General features: G+C 34.0%; 3 protein-coding genes across 5 annotated transcripts; 1 reads left to right on the forward strand and 2 right to left on the reverse strand.

Moving 5' to 3' along the window:
- Positions 1–1,837: 1,837 nt before the first annotated feature.
- LOC114733544 (E3 ubiquitin-protein ligase MARCH2) lies at positions 1,838–7,417 on the forward strand. Its single transcript, XM_028921016.1, has 8 exons — positions 1,838–1,986; positions 3,005–3,318; positions 3,467–3,552; positions 3,735–3,881; positions 5,052–5,154; positions 5,495–5,607; positions 6,019–6,114; positions 6,726–7,417. The coding sequence occupies exons 2-7, from the start codon at positions 3,093–3,095 to the stop codon at positions 6,109–6,111; spliced, it is 768 nt and encodes a 255-aa protein (XP_028776849.1). The 5' UTR covers positions 1,838–1,986; positions 3,005–3,092; the 3' UTR covers positions 6,112–6,114; positions 6,726–7,417.
- Positions 7,418–9,948: 2,531 nt separating this feature from the next.
- On the reverse strand, positions 9,949–12,042 carry LOC114733545 (uncharacterized). The gene is made up of 3 exons (XM_028921017.1): positions 11,588–12,042; positions 10,878–10,980; positions 9,949–10,261 (listed from the first exon to the last, which is right to left on the reverse strand). Exons 1-2 carry the CDS (start codon positions 11,973–11,975, stop codon positions 10,907–10,909), a joined length of 462 nt encoding a protein of 153 aa, XP_028776850.1. The 5' UTR covers positions 11,976–12,042; the 3' UTR covers positions 9,949–10,261; positions 10,878–10,906.
- A 1,937-nt stretch (positions 12,043–13,979) lies between these two features.
- LOC114733540 (uncharacterized membrane protein At1g16860) lies at positions 13,980–19,385 on the reverse strand. Of its 3 annotated transcripts, none has more exons than XM_028921012.1 (6): positions 19,201–19,385; positions 17,018–17,948; positions 16,595–16,750; positions 16,042–16,253; positions 15,555–15,764; positions 13,980–14,022 (listed from the first exon to the last, which is right to left on the reverse strand). In XM_028921012.1, exons 2-5 carry the CDS (start codon positions 17,867–17,869, stop codon positions 15,572–15,574), a joined length of 1,413 nt encoding a protein of 470 aa, XP_028776845.1. In that variant the 5' UTR covers positions 17,870–17,948; positions 19,201–19,385; the 3' UTR covers positions 13,980–14,022; positions 15,555–15,571. The 3 variants fall into 3 exon arrangements, with proteins under 3 accessions (XP_028776845.1, XP_028776844.1, XP_028776842.1); XM_028921011.1 differs by lacking the exon at positions 13,980–14,022 and adding an exon at positions 14,039–14,282; XM_028921009.1 differs by lacking the exon at positions 13,980–14,022 and having other exon boundaries at positions 15,191–15,764.
- Positions 19,386–19,622: the final 237 nt, after the last annotated feature.

A 19,622-nucleotide genomic window follows, 5' to 3' on the forward strand; every position in this document is an offset into this window, starting at 1 on the left:
ATTGTCTCATTTTGCAGAAAAATGTTTTTTAAAAACACTTATTAGTGACATCACCATGATACAAACTCTAATGAGTTAAAGTATTTCACACTTATATTTTGGTGAAGGTGATACAATTCCGTCATTTTTTTAGGTGACCCATTTGGTATCCTAGGCATACTATCTTTAAGGAACATCAACAGCCTAGACTAATCTGGATTCACTAATTGTAGGCACCTTGAAATGTGAGATAGTTGGCCAGGAAATTTAACGCTTTCCATGTCCAAGTGGCAATCGAATCCTCGATCTTTGTTAAGAGAGGATGAGCTTTTACTACTCAACCACCCACCCCTGGTTACAATTTCGTCATTAATTGATAGACATGTGTTTTTGGCCAAAAATTAATTGATAGATATTCAAATAAAGATGCATGAATGAGCTATTAAAATTGGAAAATTACGACACTCTCATTTTTTTGTTACCTTAATTAATTTTATTTTTTTAAAATCATTTTAAAGTAATTTTCAAATTTTTTTTATCTGTGACATTTTCATTTGCTTGTATATCGATTTATTTTTTAATATTAAAAATGATTTTCAAAAGTTTAAAATTTTAAATATTGAATAAAATTAAGAAATAGACAACATACAGATTACAGGATAAAATTTAATCAAAATAATAATAATAATAATACATACAAATAAAACCTTTAAGATGTTAAAAATACTCTCTATCCACAGCATGAACTAGTTGATGAGTTTAATTTGGTGATTTTGATTTACATTATTTCTCTAGTTTATAATTTCTGTGGGCTACTTCTATTAATTAAATAAGCATGTATAAGGCACTAGAAACATATTTCACTAAAAAAACAAATGAAGGACACGTTTATACATATAAAAAATTTAATGATATAACTTATGCATAATGAAAAAAATAATCTCCTTATCTTATCAATAGGAGTATATGACTGGAGGATTTACATAAATGAAGATAGCTTTCAGTACAAATAATCAAACAAAATATTTGAAGAAAATTAACACATATTTTATAATAACTAATTCAATAAATTTTCTCAATTTTTATAAATTAGTTATATGGCTCCTAAATTTAAAGTTGGAGAAAAACATACTTGGCGTTTGTAAGATTTATAAGCCCTGGAAACGAGAGTTTGAACCTCATAGATCATATTCCAATTCAAGTAGAACATTGATTCTCATGATTTCACAAACAAACAAAAAAAATTCAATAATACATTTTACATGTTACTCTTCCGGTCCTAAATATAAGGCCAATTTTGTAATATAAATTATATTACAAAATGGGTTTTATATTTAGAACCGAAGGAGAATATTTTTATATTTTTAACTTCATTATGTTAAAAATTTTATACGAGATACTCTTCCGATTCTTATTATAAGATCTAATTATTGAGTTAATTTTGGCCATAAATATAAGATTTATTTATCATATTTGTTAATTTTTTTTTAAATTATCCTTGTGGATACTCCTTCAATTATAATCAAATAGAAGAGGGAGGAAGAACATTAAGGAAGATGATTATGGTGTTTTAGGAAAAACATGTCATATTTTTTATAATTAACTAACTTACCTAACTTTCTTAATCTAATCAAATTAATTAAATAGGTCTTATATTAAGAACAAAAGAGTATGATTTTTTTTTTTTTTCGTAACATGATAATTGATTCACATTTTTAAGTTTATTTACATTACTTTATCTGGATTTTAAAATCATCGAAGTTCTCACATCCGTATTAACGGCATAATCGAAATTACATATTTATCCCCACTGTGGATGCAAGCTCCGATTGACGACGCCAAGACAATTTATGTTCGGTCATCTTCCTTCTTCTTCACCTGTTGATTGAGGTCATTGAAGCTGGTGGATCCAAACTTCTGCGATCGAGCTTGTGTCGGCTTTAGTGCGTCTTGAACAATTAAGTTCTGATACAAGGGCCTGTTTTTCATGGCGCGGAACTGGAACAGGTATCCACTTCTCTAAATTTCTTCTTTTGCATTTTTCTGTTTAATTCTTGCACTTGAAGATTGGCATTTTCTGCGTTGATAAAATTGTAATTCTCATTACTAGCTTCCCTTCTTTCTAATTACTGTTATCCAGTCTGCGAGTATTCTTAATAGAAAGCTATTTTATTAATTAACGGCTCTTCGAAACAATCCAGCCCTGACTTCCATGTTGCAAGATATAAGTGTTGAATAGCTAGTTTGGGAGCAAATTTTATCTCCCTCTTTCAAATTCGGCTTCTTTGGTAATCAATTTTTATTTAATTCAAAAGGTTCTGGAATCTATTCCAATTTATAAGCGTGTGGCGGCATTCCATCTTGATATGGGATGTTTTGGTATGAAATGAGATTTTTATGCAATTGATATTAAAATAACATTTCCCCAAGAAAAGGAAACCAAAATCTTCCCTTTATGGTGAATGTTGGGGTCCAGAACATTACAATACTAAGAGTCTTTTGTATTTTGGATTTTTTTCTTCTCTCTCTGATTATATGGAACTGAAGCTAAGAACATTTATCTGGGCAGATGATAGTATCTTTTGACACATCATAGGCTTACCATTCATAGAGCTTCCTTTTCCCCTTAACAGAGGAGTTTCAGAAGAAAGCCAGTTATGGTTTGGAAACGTCAAGTACAATTTATGCAGTACTTATGCCAAATTGTTGTGCTCCCGTCATTTTGGATATTGTGTCCAACTCCTACTCATAGGATTCTTTTTTTTTTTTTTTTGGGGGGGGGGCCTAAAAAAGCAAAAATGAATGAGACTTTATTAAAGTATGACCTTTCCCTTCGGTGTTGTTTATGGAAGAGAATGACATCTTTCCCAGATTGTTTGACAGGAAAGAAAAATGCTGGAAGCAAATTATTCTAGATAACTGTTAGTAGCCAAACCATGTCTTGTTTCGCATACAATAATAATGGCTTGACTCAACAATGTTAGATTCTGCTTCCTCATAAGTATATTCTTTTATCAATTTGCAGGGGTCTTACTTTATGTTGAAATGTTCTGCGGAAGTTCTAATGCTGGGAATGAATCTCACTATTTAATCCTGATTATAAGTTTTTCGAAATGCAATTAGCATCAAATGGTAACAAGGAAGAATGTTCAGAGAGTGAACCCATCTTGAATCAACATCACGATTTGGAAGAATCTGGAGAACCTCCATGTTCATGTGAAATTACAGATGCTGTAGGGCATTTGGCTGCTGATGATTTACAGAATATTCAAGTTGATGAAACATGTCATCTGGTAAATGGAGATCAGCCGCAATGCCGGATATGCCTTGATAGTGGAGGTCCATACAACCTTCTAATGAATTTACTTGGCTATATGACAAGATAAAACTATTGAAAACATAAAAGACTATACTTGTGAGCTTACAAGAAACATATACATGTAAAAATTACAATTCGCTGAATGTCAAAATAAAATATATTTTCCAGGAGAAGATATAATTGCTCCATGCCATTGCAAAGGTACTCAAAAATATGTCCACAGGTCATGCCTTGATAACTGGAGGTCTACCAAGGTAAATTCCTAGTTTCTTATTTTTACCCCCATTTCCTAAATCATGTAACTAATAAAAACAGTTGAAATACTATTTTCTAATTGGAGATCAACTACCAATTTTTACTACTTTCAAAGTCTGGGGAGGGATTCTACCATCTGACTTGGGCTTGTACTTACTTTTCGTTCCTTTTGTTGTGACAGGAAGGCTTTGCTTTTTCACACTGTACAGAATGCAGAGCTGTCTTCGTATTGCGTGCTAATGTCCCAAATGATCGGTGGTGGTTAAGATTAAAGTTTCAGTTCCTTGTTGCGAGGGATCATGCGTTTATTTTTATAACTGTTCAGCTGGTATGTGACTAATAAGCCCATTTTAGTGAATTTGATACTTTTGTGTAAATGCCATTACTTTTATCCTTCCTTTAAAGTGTTTGGAAACTTAATTAATTTAATAGACTAGTATCCCCTGATGAAGATCTTCTAATATTGCCAACATGAACGTATAGGTATTTGTTATTTCTCCAGTTAGCAATGGAGTGTTAGCCATAATTGTGTTGGCTAGTGAAGTCCATGTATTAATGGGATTTTAGTGAGGGCAGCATCATGCATATTGAGATACCATTTGTGTTTCCTGTCTAACAAAGGCAAGTATTTTTATAGAAACAATATTTGACTGGTTTCTGGCTTGCACAAGTTTTCATGAAATTTCCATGGATAAATCCAGCATTGAAAACAGCATCTTTAGAAAGGACAGGTTTGCAAGACTGCTTGAAATCTAAATTCTGAGCTTCATAATTTGAACTTTGACATAGATGGCATCAGAGGTGTTAGTTCTGTAAATGGTATACTACTATGTAAAGGCTTGAGCTTAATAACTTTTCTGTCAGTTATGTTCCAAAGCAATAAAGTTTAGCAGTTCCTTATATTTGACTAAGACTTCATTGAAACTGAAGCCATGCTGACTGCTGTGGGTGAAGTGTCAAAACACATAGTATAAATCTCCCAGTCTTTTGTTGCTTGGTATTCCAATCAAACATGTTTGGACTAGATTGCACTTGCCTTGATGTAATTTAGCAAAGGCCATTCTTCCAAGCCGAGTCTAAGGAGTTCATAGGAAATTCATTGCGTCCTGTCTCCAAAATATTGACAAAACTATATTCAAATTCTTAACTGTGTAACCGCAAAGGACGAGTTCTTTTCCTTTCCTTGGTCAACCCTTGGAACTAATATCCTAATACTTCAAGTATAGAATTTATTTTATTTTATAAAATCCCTCTCTAATTAAATAAAAACTTCTCAAAGATTGGGGGGGAAAGAAGTAACCAAATAAGATTTACATTTCAAGGTTCAAGTTTAAAGCTTAGAAAACCAGTCATATTGAGGATCATTTCCCACTGAAATAATTTTTTGATACGATACCATGTTATATAAATGTGTTTCAGCGTAACTTTTTTCCCTTGTAAGTAATGTCTAGTAATTTCTTTTATCTTTCAAATTCTAACAGGTTTTTTCATTCTACAGGTTGTTGCATTCCTGGGAGTGCTTGTGTACAAATTTTATGGAGATGAATTGAGAGAAATGTTTGGTTATGAAGAGCATCCATATGGATTCTATACCATGGCTGGTATATCCATAAGTTTTTTTCTCCTGACATTGTCGACAGCTTTTTGCTTCGATTGTAATTTTTTTGATGCCTGTATGTTCATAGTAGCTTTTACAGATGATAAAAAAAAAAATTGCTAGTATGTTCATAGTAGTTGTTAGAGATGATAATAGTAAAATTATTCTTGGGCTTTAACTTTGCAAGTAAAATGGTGCTTACAAAATAGTTTATCATCAAATTAAAAATTCAATTGTATTGTTCATCCAAAAACAATCAATGCTGCTTGTTTGGCTGACAAGTTATCAATCTACTAACAGCACTATATGGGCTAGTGGGTTTATTATTTTAGTTTATTTTGCAGTTCTAGCCATCATTTTGGTGGGTTTGCTTTATGGCTTCTTCATAGCCATTATATGCGGCCAAAGAATCAATGAACGTCATTACCATGTTCTTGCCAAACAGGAATTGACAAAGGTTTGCTGTCTAATCAATGGTTTCCATATTAGTATGCATATTCTTATAATTTTCATCAAATGAGTGGTTTTGGTCTAATACTATTAAATGAATACTTCAACACAAAAGCCTGGCCAAATTATAATATGAACATTTTGCATGATCAAATTGTTAGGACCCTTGTATAGTTGAATTGAATGCAAGCATATTTTTACTTAGGTTTGACCATAATGCTTGCTAGTGTGCAAGTTCGATGATGACTGTTGTTAAGGCTATACTTAGATTATTCGTGTCTAATACTATTGACCATTAAATACAAGTTTATCTATCCCATTTTACATAGGTCATATGGCATAATTGCTTCTTCAAAGCTTGTCATTTACATATTTGTATTGCATCATATATGGATGACAATCAATTTCATGATGTTAGGAATACGTGGTAGAAGATCGAGAGCATATAAAGAATGTACCTGAACTTGATCCAAGTCATGTGACAGAATTGAGAATGCTGGGTCTATACTAATTGGTAAGTATGCATTCAATTGTGTCTCATTAGATTTTTTGCTTCTTTAAGAGCCTAATAAATTGAATTATGCAGATTTACTTTCAGATCATTTTATTCATGTTATGCTATAGTATCATAATGAAATATATTGAGTTATCCTTATTTATAGTAATTTCTTAGAAAAGTGATTATTTCAATGATTGCAATTATGGGTGAAGCTTTGCTTTGGATATGGATCCTCTGCAATGCTTATTTTTTCAATTACTTTACTGCAGCCTATTGGAGAAGCATAAATTTATTATAGATGAAATAAAAACATAAAAATGCTATAAATATTTTAACTTTTACGCAACAATTAGAGCACTTGAGACAGATGAGTATTGCGGGGATCCAAAGTCCTTGTTTTAATAGGGAACAGCACGTGTCTATTATCAAATTTCGCTTTGGCTGCTTTGGGTGTGACCCGGTGGCTGCATTGTTGTGCAGCACTTGGTTGGATTGTTTTGCACGTAATTCATGAATAATGTATGCATTATATTTGATATCCTGTTGTCTTGGACTCTTCACCTGTGTTTTTCTTCTTAAAAGAAGCTATGAGGTCATATGGTAACTTGGGGATGCATGTTTTGCAGAGTCACCCTGAATTTGTTACATTTGCTTCTTGTCTTCATGGTTCTTCACACATTCGTGCATCATTTGGTTCGTTGAGAATGAAGTCATGTTAATGTGGCTGTTTGGATGTAAGTTATTCATTGCTGAAATTGGAACAGATCTTCCTTGTGTTAACCATCAGCAAATTAACTCAAGGCAAATGGTTTATGGGTTACCACAATCGTCAAATGTACCCTGATTCTTTCTTTTAAATGCTTAGATTTCATAGAAACAAAAAGTATTGTTCAAAATTAGAGCCGAGAATATGAGTTGAACCCGCGGGTCGGATCCGTTAACCCGCCAAAAATGGTAGGTTAGAGGCCAACCCGTCACCACCTGAAAAATATGAGCCCGCTGCAGGTTGAGCCCGCCGCATTTTTTTTTTATATATATTAAAATATTCGGAGTAGGTGGATTGGAATTCTGGAAAGACAAGAAAGCTGAAATCCTACTAGCTACTACTGTCAAAATCAATGTTGAGCCAGCTTCAAATGTCATCACCATTAGAGATAATTAGATCAAGATGGTTATTCATTGTTGCATGTTGATTTTATTGGAAAAATTTATGTTTGAACTTGTGTTTTTATCATGTTTGGAGTTTGGACTTTGGACAATCGTATATTTTGTGTTTTAATGTATTGTAATTTTATTTGAATGCTTGAAATAATTTAAATCATTTCTGATTTTTTTAATTTTTGATTATTTATAAGAAAAAAAATTTAAAAAAAAAATTGGCGAGTTGGTGGGTTAGGGTTGGCAAAATACCAACCCGCCAAAAAACGGGTCTTTTGAGCCCAACCCGTATGACTCGCAGTCTGCTACGAACCAACCTTCAACCCGCAAGTTGGCCCGTTCTACCAGCCCTATTCAAAATGTGGTGGCAACTAAAAATTGAGAGTCAATATTGTTTCATGAAGTCTTATATAAAGTTAAAACAAATATCTTGATACCTATCTTTTCTTCCAAATTTTGTCCCTGGTAAAACATAGTTAATTTCAGGGTCTTGGGTTTAAGGCGACAAATTTCAAATCTATATATATTAAAAAAATAATTCATATTCAATTGATTATTGCCCCGCCTGTTTGCATAACAATGCCTATATAATTTTTGGCTGTCAAATTTGCATAGCATCAAATTGGGCAAAAAGTCATCAATAGGGATTGAGTCTAGCTGAAAGGGCTAGTCTTTTATAATGCAATGAATCAATATTAGAATTCTTGTTAGAAGAGATGTCCACATTTAATGCCCGACAGTATTTTAAATAAAACTGCCTCCAATGAAGAGGATATAGGTGCTTAACACCAAAAAAAAAAAGGGCAAAAAAAATATGCTTGTTATTCTTTGAATTAAAACATTGTACAGGAAGAATTTTCTTGGTAAATTAGTTGAGGATGTAATCCTACGTTTAAAAAATGTCTATTTTTAAGAACACAACAGTATTTGATGAGGAAAAGATGGTCCTGTCTGTAACTAACTACCAATCGCCTGTAAATTATAAATTTTTAAAAGTAGTTCATATTATAAAAACAAGTTGAGTTTCCACCTTTTCAGATCTTATATTGATTATATTAATGAGGATTCGACAAAATCTTACTCTACTCTACATAGACCGTGCTATGCTAATATGCCCTATTGATTCCTCACTCTTTAGATATACTATTAATCAAAGGGTCTTATTTTGAAATTTTTTTTGGGTCCCTAGTCTTCCTTTGCCTCTCTTCTCAAAATCAATCATGTTGTTCAATTCTTCTCATTATTACAACGTAATGAATTAATGTTCGAATTCCTGTTAAGAGATATACTCATATTTAGTGCTTGACAATACATCAAATAAAATTGCCTCTATATGATGATATATGTGCCTAGCTATATTAAAAAAAAAAAAAAACTCCTCACTAGAACTTCCTTCAACCTTCTCAGTACATATTCAAAGAGGCTTTCAAGAGTTTTTGAATAAAAAGACCAGCTCTTTAGAGTTGAAAGGTTATCTCCTCAAGATTGAGGACCAACACATTTAAGTCCATTTATTTTTTTCATTATTGAAACTTAACCAATTATTAAAATAACTCATCATTATTGTTCATCAATCACTGCTACTACATATGCTATGTAAGCCTCTTGATTAAACATCTTTAGTTTACCCACATATCATGTCTTGCACAATTTCATTCTCAGTTCACACTCACACGATCACATTTATACATCACATCCAGCTTATAGTTAGATATTGACGATAAAGATAAAAACCTTGATATTTTTCCCATTGTAAAAAAAAAAAAAAACTTACTCACAAGACAATCAGATATTGTTAATCTTAATGATAGTAGTGAAGATGATAATCATGTTGATGTTGCTAATGATGCTACTAAGCTTTATCTACTTTGTTTCTATCCTCATGATTTGTCTACACTATTTAGTTTTAGTGCTTTTCAAGTTTAGACAATAGATTATTAATGTTTGAGGTTTGACTTATATTAGCTTTGGAAGTTTGAATAACAACTTGACCCTTATTTTACTAATATTTATCAATTGAATTAAAGAATTTGAAAGATTCATTGTATCTTGGATATTTCAAAATATTTTTTTCTTGTGATCGAATTTTACGAAAGAAGTTGAACTCATCCACAATTTAAGAACAAAACAACTAACCCTTAAATCCATCCCTAATAAAGTAACATGAAAACCCATGAGTCAGCCTACATGCTCGACGGCTAATCTTCAATAGTATGATGATGTTACAATTTTTATTCAACCCTTTTAGACTCTAACCTATCAATAGCCTGCTCGAGCCAACCTTTTTTGACAGCTCCATAGTCCCATTATTGCCCCACACCAAATCTTTTCCTGAATCGTTATTGCAAAGGCTCTTTCAATCACGGGTTAGTATAATTTTCAATCCTTCAAGTTTACTCTCATATCCCCTTAAATTTCAAACCATTTTATCCTCTCAAGTTTTTTTTTCCTCATTTAAAGCATTAGTTCTTACAATCCAATAAAAATCTGAATCATTTTATCCTTTAAAACTTAAAAGACTAAAACCTATAATTTGAAACTTAAAGAATCAAAAACAAAATGAAAGTAAACTTAAAAAAACTAAAAATTATATTAATTTTTTATTCACCCTATATTATAAAGATTCATATTCAATAGCACCCAAGCATTCAATCCAAGATTTGCAGAACTTGATAGATACTCAGTTATATATGGTTCAAAAAACAGCTCGAGATTTTACTGATTAGTTCTACACTAGATTACTCATTAGTTGCAGAGAACAGAATAGTCTATCCAAAGAATCAGAATAAACCATAATACTGAACTTGATAATAATTTACATTGCATTCCAAGGTAAATATCTCTACAATTATACAAGTGGGGGTTATATAGCAAGTTTCCTCAGTGAATACGAACTAGCAATTATTATTTCTGCTTGCGAACAAAGTTGCATCTTTACAGCCCCTCCTGCCAAGAGATGGTCGCCACACCATCACACCACATAAATTTACATGTCTCGGTGAGCCTGCAAAGGTAGATAAAACACACTTAAAATCTGAAGTTGTAACAAGAAAATCAACACAGGCGATAATGCATAAATACAATTTCCATTTGGTGTATTATAACCCAGCACTCTCTGGTCCCAAAAGAGGGTGGAAAGAGCACTCTGCATATTCCTGAAGTTAAAATTAAGAACTTTCATGATACCAAGGAACCATAAAGATGCCAAGGATAGAGCCTAAGATCAACATATTAGGTAAGAATAATGATCCATTTCGTCCCTGTTTAATCTCCTATGCCATAGTTTAGTAATTCATTTTCTTAAATACACGCTACATTGAAGTAATATTAGAAACAAAGCATCAGTTTTGTTACAAAATAAAGAAAGTAACATAAATATAGCATCAGCTAAATACTCAAAAAGCTTTTCACTCTAATACTTAGTTCCTGAGATTCAACATAAAAGGCGAGGGCACTAAATTAATTTTTCAGCATTCCACAAATTGTATCATTGAACAGATAGATAAACAGCATGCCTACTACATCAACAGCAACCTTTATGTAAGAATTTCAAGTAATCGGATAACAACTTGAAAAAAGATATAGGTCAACTTGAGAAATAAATGTCCCCCGCACATTACCTCAGATGCAAGTGGATAGGAGCCCGTGTTCACCCCTCTTCGTCCTCAGATTGAGAATCAAAATTGGATGTTGTTTCCATCTCCACTGGATGGGGAGCACCACCTGAAAATAAAAACAAATCGCTGGTAAGTTGCAGAAGGCAACAATTTAATCACACGGATTAGATGAACAAAGACATGAATAAACCGAATGCCCCTAACACTGATTGATGAAATTATATTTAAGCCATTTGAAGGTGAATAGAAAACTACGAAACAATGGCATGGCCAGTTAGGCGCTTCTGTAATATAGGATCCGAATTAATGATATCAGGTGACATTCAATCATAATACAACTTATGCAACTAAACCTATGCATAAAGCCTTATAGCTTGTGCTATGCATAAACAATCGTTTGCTGAGGTACATTAGGAAATACGAACAAACATAATGTACTTCAGCAGTCAGCCACAATTGCTTTCTAATGTTAATTGTTCAAGGCATTCCGATTGAGAGGATCGTGTTGGGGCTATATGCAAGTAGCCTCTCAAACAATTGTCCAACAATTTGCCCAAAAAACTTGAATGGTCACCTATTTAAAGTTGAATCTTTATCCAATTTCATTCAATTGCATAAAGATAAAACATAATTTTGCTAGTAAATAAAAACGGCATCATCTGTTTTCCTTTGCAAAAAGTTTATCCATAAAGGTATGAGGGAGGAAAATTGACCTTGAATGAAATAGGAGGAAGAGGGCCAACCACGAACAGTGGTGATGGACATAGATTCCTCCTCAGTGATGGGATTAGCTAACTTGTCGAGCAATTGGGCAAGACCGTTGGATGCGGAGCGAGGCGGTGGGACCCAATAAGAGGAACCGGGGAGAAAGGGGAGCCAATCAGGCGCAGATCGGCGAACAATGATGCAGTGGATGGCATCCTCAAGTTTGCGAATCAGAGGATCGGCGTTGGAAGAGGAATCGAGGTCACCGACATCAGAAGAGGACTGATTGGATTGGGTTCGGTGAGGAAGGAGACGAGACGAGGGGGAGAGGGATTTGGTGGAGACAGTACGTCCGAGATAAGCTAGGGTTAGGGTTTGAGCTAGGGATCTTGCCATCGAAGAAGAAGACGATGATGTTGCAACTGAGAACGTATAAGAGAATTCGGATCAGGGAATCGCAAATGCTTAAATAGAGAACGGTGCAACTCTAGAAAGTGAAGAACGCGGTCTTTTTTTTCTCTTTTCTTAAAATTACCCAGAAAAAAAAAAGATAAGGGAAAATGACCCCAAAGTTCAAAATAAATAATGCTAAACCTTCCTGTTCTAAATATAAGACCCTTATACTAGAAGTATAAGGGTCTTATATTTAGAACTGGAGGAGTATTTTTATAAACGACTGAAATAGCTTTATATTTTATTTTTTAAAAATATCAAATTTATTATTGTCAGTATATTTTTTATCATTAACTGTTTAACACTCGTCATGACAATACATTTTTTATCATTTGTTATTCTGTACTTGCTATTGCTAGTTCACAACTTGATAATAAGCTTTTTGATATAAAAGTATTTTTGTCATTTAACTATATTTGCAAAATACCCTATCAGGTATCACTTCCTCTCTATGAGATTTTAAGTAGAATATTGTAATTTTTAACTTATTACTTTATCCTAATTTTAATTAATTAACCAAATTTAGTAGAGTCCAAACTCACGTGGATCGAGCCGAAGAGACCATAAAATGCGGCAAAGCCGCCCTTTGTGGTCTGGTTGAGACCAATCTATCCATATTTATATGTATTATCTATAAACCCTACACTCTAGGAGATAGGGTTTTGCTATTTTCTATGGTAATCTTCTAAATTAGTCTACCACCAAAATTGAAATAAAAGAGACTAATTCCTAATAACATAGCAAATCAAGATTTAAATCACTCTAAAAAAAAAAGTGCCCCATTTAATGTTAGTATGATTCTGACAATTCCAATCCATATCAACCTAGGTTAATAAATTATAATTAATTAAAGTTAATATAATTTTTAATCCTTAAAATTTGGCTTTTGAAAAACTTAGTTTTAATCCGTTTAATGATTTTTACTCCCCAGAATAATATATGAATGTTTTTGGATCCATACGTATAAAGTCAAATTTCAGACATCAAAGTATCAAACTACTAATTTCAAATTTCGGGATCAATGGTGAAAAGAACTAGAAGAATATACGTTAACAACTCTACAAAGTGACATTATGCTCCGCATACCCCTAGGCTGTTGCATTTTTCGTCCAAATTTCAAATACCACTAGGCTGTTGCTTTAAAGATGTGGTTTTACTCAAGGTTCCTTTTTTTAATAACTTTTCAAGGCATTACCAACTGACTTTATAATAAAAGCTATAATAGTTCATTAAACTTAGCTTGGTCCTTTATCATAATTTTAATTTTTAAGATCTTCTACAATAAAATGAGTAATTTTAGATTCTTTTCCCTATTTTTCCCTACTGTAACTTAGTCATAACAATGATCATTGATGACTATAAAATTTTCGTTTACAAAAAGAATGAGTGAGAGGGGCTTCGTCAGAACTCAAAGGATTTACAGGACACTACATGTACAGGTTTCTATTATAAATTTAAAAAGATTAATACAAAAATGCCTTAAATTTGACTTCATTTTAATTTTGATCCCTTAAATTTTAAACCATAAATTTTAGCCTTCAAGTTTATTTTTATTTATAATATTAGTCCTATAATCCAATAAAAATTTAGATTATTTTATCTTTTGAAAAACCAAAACCTATAGTTTGTAAATATGAGGGACAAAATTTATATTAACCTAATTAAAAACCTGATTAAAAGTGAAGTGAAATTGTAAAAGCTTGTTTGACAAAAAAAAAAAACAAAAAAGATATGATTAAAAATCTGCTAAAAAGGAAAAAGAAACTGAGAGGCTTTTAGAAATTTGGTGAAACTAAGACAAAATCAGATAAAATTCTGGTTACGAAGTTACAAATTAATTTCCCCTAGCTTTAAAGTAAACATAAAGTGGAAGCATTCTTCTAGAGGTCAGAGCTCCGACGACCTCTTCTTCTTCTTTTCACCACCAGATTTTGCAGCATATGCTTCTTCCCCCTTCTGCCCTCCGCCTGCTCCTCCTCCTTTGCTAAACCTGCACAACATTCCATCAACTTAAGTTTCCTAATTCTGAAGATCAGATTTTTGTAACTAAGGTGGCTTATGATTATTATTATTAGTACCTCAGATTTGGAGAAATGAAACGGGAATATGCTTCCTTCAACATCTGCCATTGCCACGTGGCTGGAGACCAGAGTTTAGAATAGAGAGAATAGAAGCTTTTAAGCTTCTGCCATGCCCAAAGGGATGTTGATGATGATGCTTTTGTATTCTGCTTCTGCTCTTCTTCATCGGCTGTGTTAGTAACAGTAACAGTAAAACACAAGCACAGGAATATGCATAGTACTATTAGAATGGCATTTTCGCTGCCCATTTGAGATGTGATTTGCAGAGGAAGTTGAGGTGGGACTATAAATATTAAATAGGCCAACCTTCCCCTTTTGGCAGAATGTTAGTCTCGCGACACGTTCGTCGTTTCCACCGCATTCTTCCCATACGTGTCTTTCTCAAAGCCCTCCTATCTTCTGTAATTATCTTCTTTTTTTATAACTTCTATTAAATTAAAAACATTAATTTATTAAATCCTAAATTAAGTTTGATAATAACACTTTTTAAATAAGTGACATTTTGACAATATTAAACTTACAAATAACAACACATTAAAAAAAATTTATTTAGAATTTAGTAATTTTAAATTTTGTGAGGATTCTCCCGACTTCTTCATAATTTGAATTAGAACCAACCCTTAATAATAATTCTTTTAACATGAACAATCAATGGAATAATTTAAAAGATTATAAATTAAGGTTTTATATTTAATATTAAAATAAATTTTATAATTAGCTGAGTATTTACTTCTCAAGGGGTTAGAACAAAAGTAAAGATTCAATCTGCGTTACGTAGCCCATGACTTGAAAATGAAAGCCCTGAATTTTATCTGGACATTGAATTTAGTCTATATTTGTATTCGATGCCTTCTAGTTTCTATATCCGTAATAAAACACATACAGGTATCTGCAAACCCTCCCCTCTTTTCTCAAAAGACGTTTCTGAAAATCATCTAATAAAAATTCAACTGAATTAAGAAATAGCAAGCCAAGGTACCATTTGGTTCCATTCTAACAACAGATTGTGAATCATAAACGGAGGATCTATGTCGCAAGCTTTTTTTTTTTTTTTTTTAAAACACCTAAGGCTAAATAGAGTGAGATGAAGTTCAAAATGTAAACAGAATAATTACACAGTTTTTTGGTTCATTTGATTGGTACACTCTCCTCAAAGAAAACAAAATTACTAGGTATCCTTCTTACACTTCGACATATGCAGAGTATAGACAAGGTGTAAAGCCAAGCCAACAATTGGTTTGGTTATAACAGCAAGTTCCTCTGGGAAATACAGCTTATCTCACTACATAAAACCACATCCTCGGTAAAAATAAACGAATAAGATTTACCATTAGCTATACAACAAACTAGGAGTTTAGTGTGAACCAAAGGAGTGAACTTGCAACGCCATCACACTTGGGCTACAAACAAGCATCAAGTTTTGACATGGGAAGAAGAATACCTAACTGGAGGTTTCTGCTACACTGGAATGACATCAATCTTGGAGGTATCTTCACATCTCAAAACAATACCCTCAAGGTTAGCTGGAAATATACATTTGGCCCATTGACATCCTGTTGCCAAAGGCTCCGGTGGTGGCACGATCATAAGCACGTTATCGTTTCGCTGGACAACTCCCATTACGCTAACTGTGCTGCCTTCTTTGATGTACCTACAAAAGAAGCATTACCTCATAAGAACATTTTGATCTTGCTTAGGTTAATACTATGAAGTTTTATTTTTGCCATCATTTTACCATCATGATGCATGACACAAATTGTATTCCAGCTACGTGTGAGTTACCACCAATGATTTATGTTCATAGCAACAATATTCAGTTTTCTACCTCCCCAGCACCAATGGAAAGGGATTGGCCTTAAATAAACTAGTTCATACCAACAAATGTCCTTGGAAGTTTCAGCTCTAGCCAAGGAAAAAAAAAACTTTACCCTTCTTTTAATCGCATTACACGATCATCACTTGAAAGATTTCTATTCGCTAGCCATCGAAGAAAATCAGGGGACATGTCTTTATTGGCTGGGTTGACATCAATTACGATAGAATCATCAACATAAGGCGTCACCCTTGCACCATAGCCTGTTTTAACCAGTGCTCTCAGTCCAGATTGGAAATCAGAGATGTAAAAATCCACCACGTGCCTCTGCATTAAATTAAATATAATTAAAAGCGATTTAAACAAAAAACCTCAGGTCTCAGATATTAGACTATAACTTCCAATATACACAAATTCCTCATCCGAGCAAGTCTAGCCCACATATGAGAACAATTCAAATTATTTGACCAGGCATGAAGATTCACTTTGTAATGATAACCCTAAATGCATCCAATCATAAACAACAGTATGGAGTCGATCTAGATGTCCAATGATATAGAGAAGTCTACAAAATTTAGTTCTTACCCAGTATATGCTCAAACCAGAGAAAGAAATCTAAATAAAATAATTCATCAAATTGTTAAAAAAGGACTGACTATTCAAATTACCTCAGTTGATCTGATTCCCCATGTAAAACGGTGATGCTTAGGGTTGGCTGGTTTTGAACCCCATCCTCGGTATTCATACAAACTTGTTGATGTATAGACACATCTCGGAACTTTTCCAAAGGAGGACTCAAGTGGGACATTACCGCAGGTAACCACCTTCAAAAGGCACAAATACAAATTATTGGTCCATTTCCCTCATTCATGCATATATCCCAACATAAAACAGTCACATTGATATACCAGTCAACCATTCAAGTCATGATTATGAGAAGCGATATAAGGCATGGAATTACTTATCCAATCAATGGAGGGAGAAAAACCATAAAGAGGAATCCAGAAGGTGGGTGGTTAGGCGTGAAATTGCACCAGTTCTAGGGATTAATTGCACTATACATGTATGCGTAAAATTAATTTATAACATACCCCAGAAACTTTCACAAATTGCCCGTTCTTAGCAGTTCTGAGCTCAGCATCAGGATAACGCGAGATGAAACCAACAATAGCTCTCCTCCCACAACAACTATTCCAGGTGAATAAAGCAGCAACAGCAGTAAACAGGATTACGACAACAATGAGGAGGACGGCATTGTGGACCGCTCCAAGAATGAAACCACCAGCAATAAATCCCATCACAAATATCAGAACTACAGACCACAGTATTGGCTTCGGGAAGTTCCTCATGAAGGAATATTCATCACCTTGGCCGAGTGTGGTCACAGCTGGATTGTGAGCAACTGAGGAACTATGTGATTTCAGGGAACCTGTGGACTCTAATGGACCAGACACCTTCCTTGGAGCCCCAGATGAATTCAGAGGACCAGATGTAATCAGACCGGTGGTGGGAAGAACCGGAATTGGACCAGAGTTTTGGCGCGTATACCCTCCAGATTGAGGACCGGATGACTTCTTAATTGGTTCCCCATGTTTATTCAATGGACCAGAGTTGGTCTTCTTCGAGACTGAAGCAACATTACCAGATGTAGTATAACTAGCACGAGCTGCTGCATTTGGTGTGATTGGTCCAGAATGCGAAGCAGCACCAGCAAAAGATCCAGTCCTTGAGGGAACATTATTTAATGGGCCAGATTTTCTAGATTTAGAACCATCGCCAGAGATATCAAACATTTTCCCTAATTCTCCTGACCTTTTGATGTCACCACCAGTATAAGGCATGGCAACTGAGCTCATTGTAGGAGTCCTTTCTTTTGGCTGCTCAGGCCGGCCTGATACATACAGGCCATTACTAAGTTGATGAGATGGAAATCTTGAACTCATCTGGCTTCTTCAAACTGGCCCAAAAAGAGGCACCTGAGGAAGAAGCAATATGTGTGCCGAAGTAATATTCCAAGTAATACTGCAAACAGTGAGGGCAAGGGCAATGTTAACATAATTCTTCTATAAATCCAGAGTTCAATGTACAGATATTTCGACATTTACCAAGACAAAAAGCACAGTATCCAAACCCTTGTCTTATTAAAATCTTTGAGAAATGCAACAGCGAATTTAGAGTTGAAGCTTATTTTCTTTTCGTTTGGAAAAGAACAGAGGATAATCAGAGCCAACATTTTCCATGCTATAATCAGCAAGTCAAAATAAACAAGATGATAATTAGATTCGATTAATTTGGCCAAAATATCGAAATATAATATTATCTAAAATTATAAAAATAGATCACTGCTAAGAAAGTATCAAAGCTTGCACTCACACATGCATTGAGTGTGTTTGATTCCTTCTTTTAGTCCACAATAAGGATTTTAAAAATCCCGTGATATATACAGCCATCTCTTCTCTACAGTAAATTCAATCATCCTACCAACAGCCCACCTCTACTAATCTTTCTAATAAAAGGGAAAACATAGAATAGCTAGGTCAGTCTTATAAAAGCATCTAGACCTTCAGATTCATATTAAGGACTGAACGGTAAAATACTTTAATAGGGACCAAAATATGAATTTAATATAGCGGCTCTCCAACATTTTCCATGAACAGAATAACACATCGCCACAGTAACAATGGAAAATGAGCAGATAATTAAACAAAATTGAATATGTTATCGGCGGATCTGACCCAAACAGAGATTTCGGTCCCAAAGCAGTACAGATCTCTGAAAATTACGCTAAAGGTAAGGAAAACCAAAAAAGGAAACTTGGTCCGAGATCCAGACATCTTTCTAGACTAATATTACATGAAAACGGCATTGTAATGTCTGTAAAAAAAGGATGAAGCCCTTGTTCTAAAATAGAATTGATTCCACCTGTAAATTTTTTCAGTACACACGTAGCACAAAAACAGACAGAAAAATTAGTGACAATAAAAAGTTACCCCTACTAGAATGAGATTGAGAATTCTTACTAATTACAAACGAGAAACGTACAACAGAAACCTAATCATCATGAAAAAAGAAAGAAAACAATTCAAATTTCACATCTCGAATCTCGAATTAAAGAACAAAAGAAATCCAAACGCTTAGTTGAACAGTATAGATGCAATGAAGATCTACACAAAGGAGGAGAAACTTTATGGTGAATGGAAGCTAAAAAATGGGAAGAAAGAAGATAGGAAGGAAGAACAGAAAATGAGAGGGTGAGCAAGAAAGAGAAGAGTACCCGAGGAGGAGGAAGAAGAAGACGGGAAGAAGGAGGATGAGGAAAAGTGGATCAGAGAGAGCAGTGGCAATGGCGGTGGCAGTAGAGGTGGTTGTGGTGGTGGTGGTGGCGGTGGTGGTGAGTGAGGGTCTGAGATCCCATCTTCAGAGCACTCGCCATCTCTGAAATATTTGTTTGGCTTCCGGTTGTGTTGTGAGTGAGTAGCACTATAAGAAAAAAGGAAAGGCCCTCTCTCTCTTCAAAGAGCCGCAACAACTGGTAGGTTGTCTCGTCCGGCCAGAACCACCAAACTGACCAATAGATATTATTACTACTACTATTATTCTTATTTACTCCTTTTTTTATAACATTTCAACTATTTTCTTAAAAACGCCCCTTCGATGGATAACCATGCTATAAAAAATCAAATGAAATGATCATCA

Source organism: Neltuma alba, unplaced genomic scaffold (genome assembly GCF_004799145.2).
Source record: "Neltuma alba isolate B1F8T4 unplaced genomic scaffold, ASM479914v2 tig00013014_pilon, whole genome shotgun sequence".
Classification (NCBI taxonomy): domain Eukaryota; kingdom Viridiplantae; phylum Streptophyta; class Magnoliopsida; order Fabales; family Fabaceae; genus Neltuma; species Neltuma alba.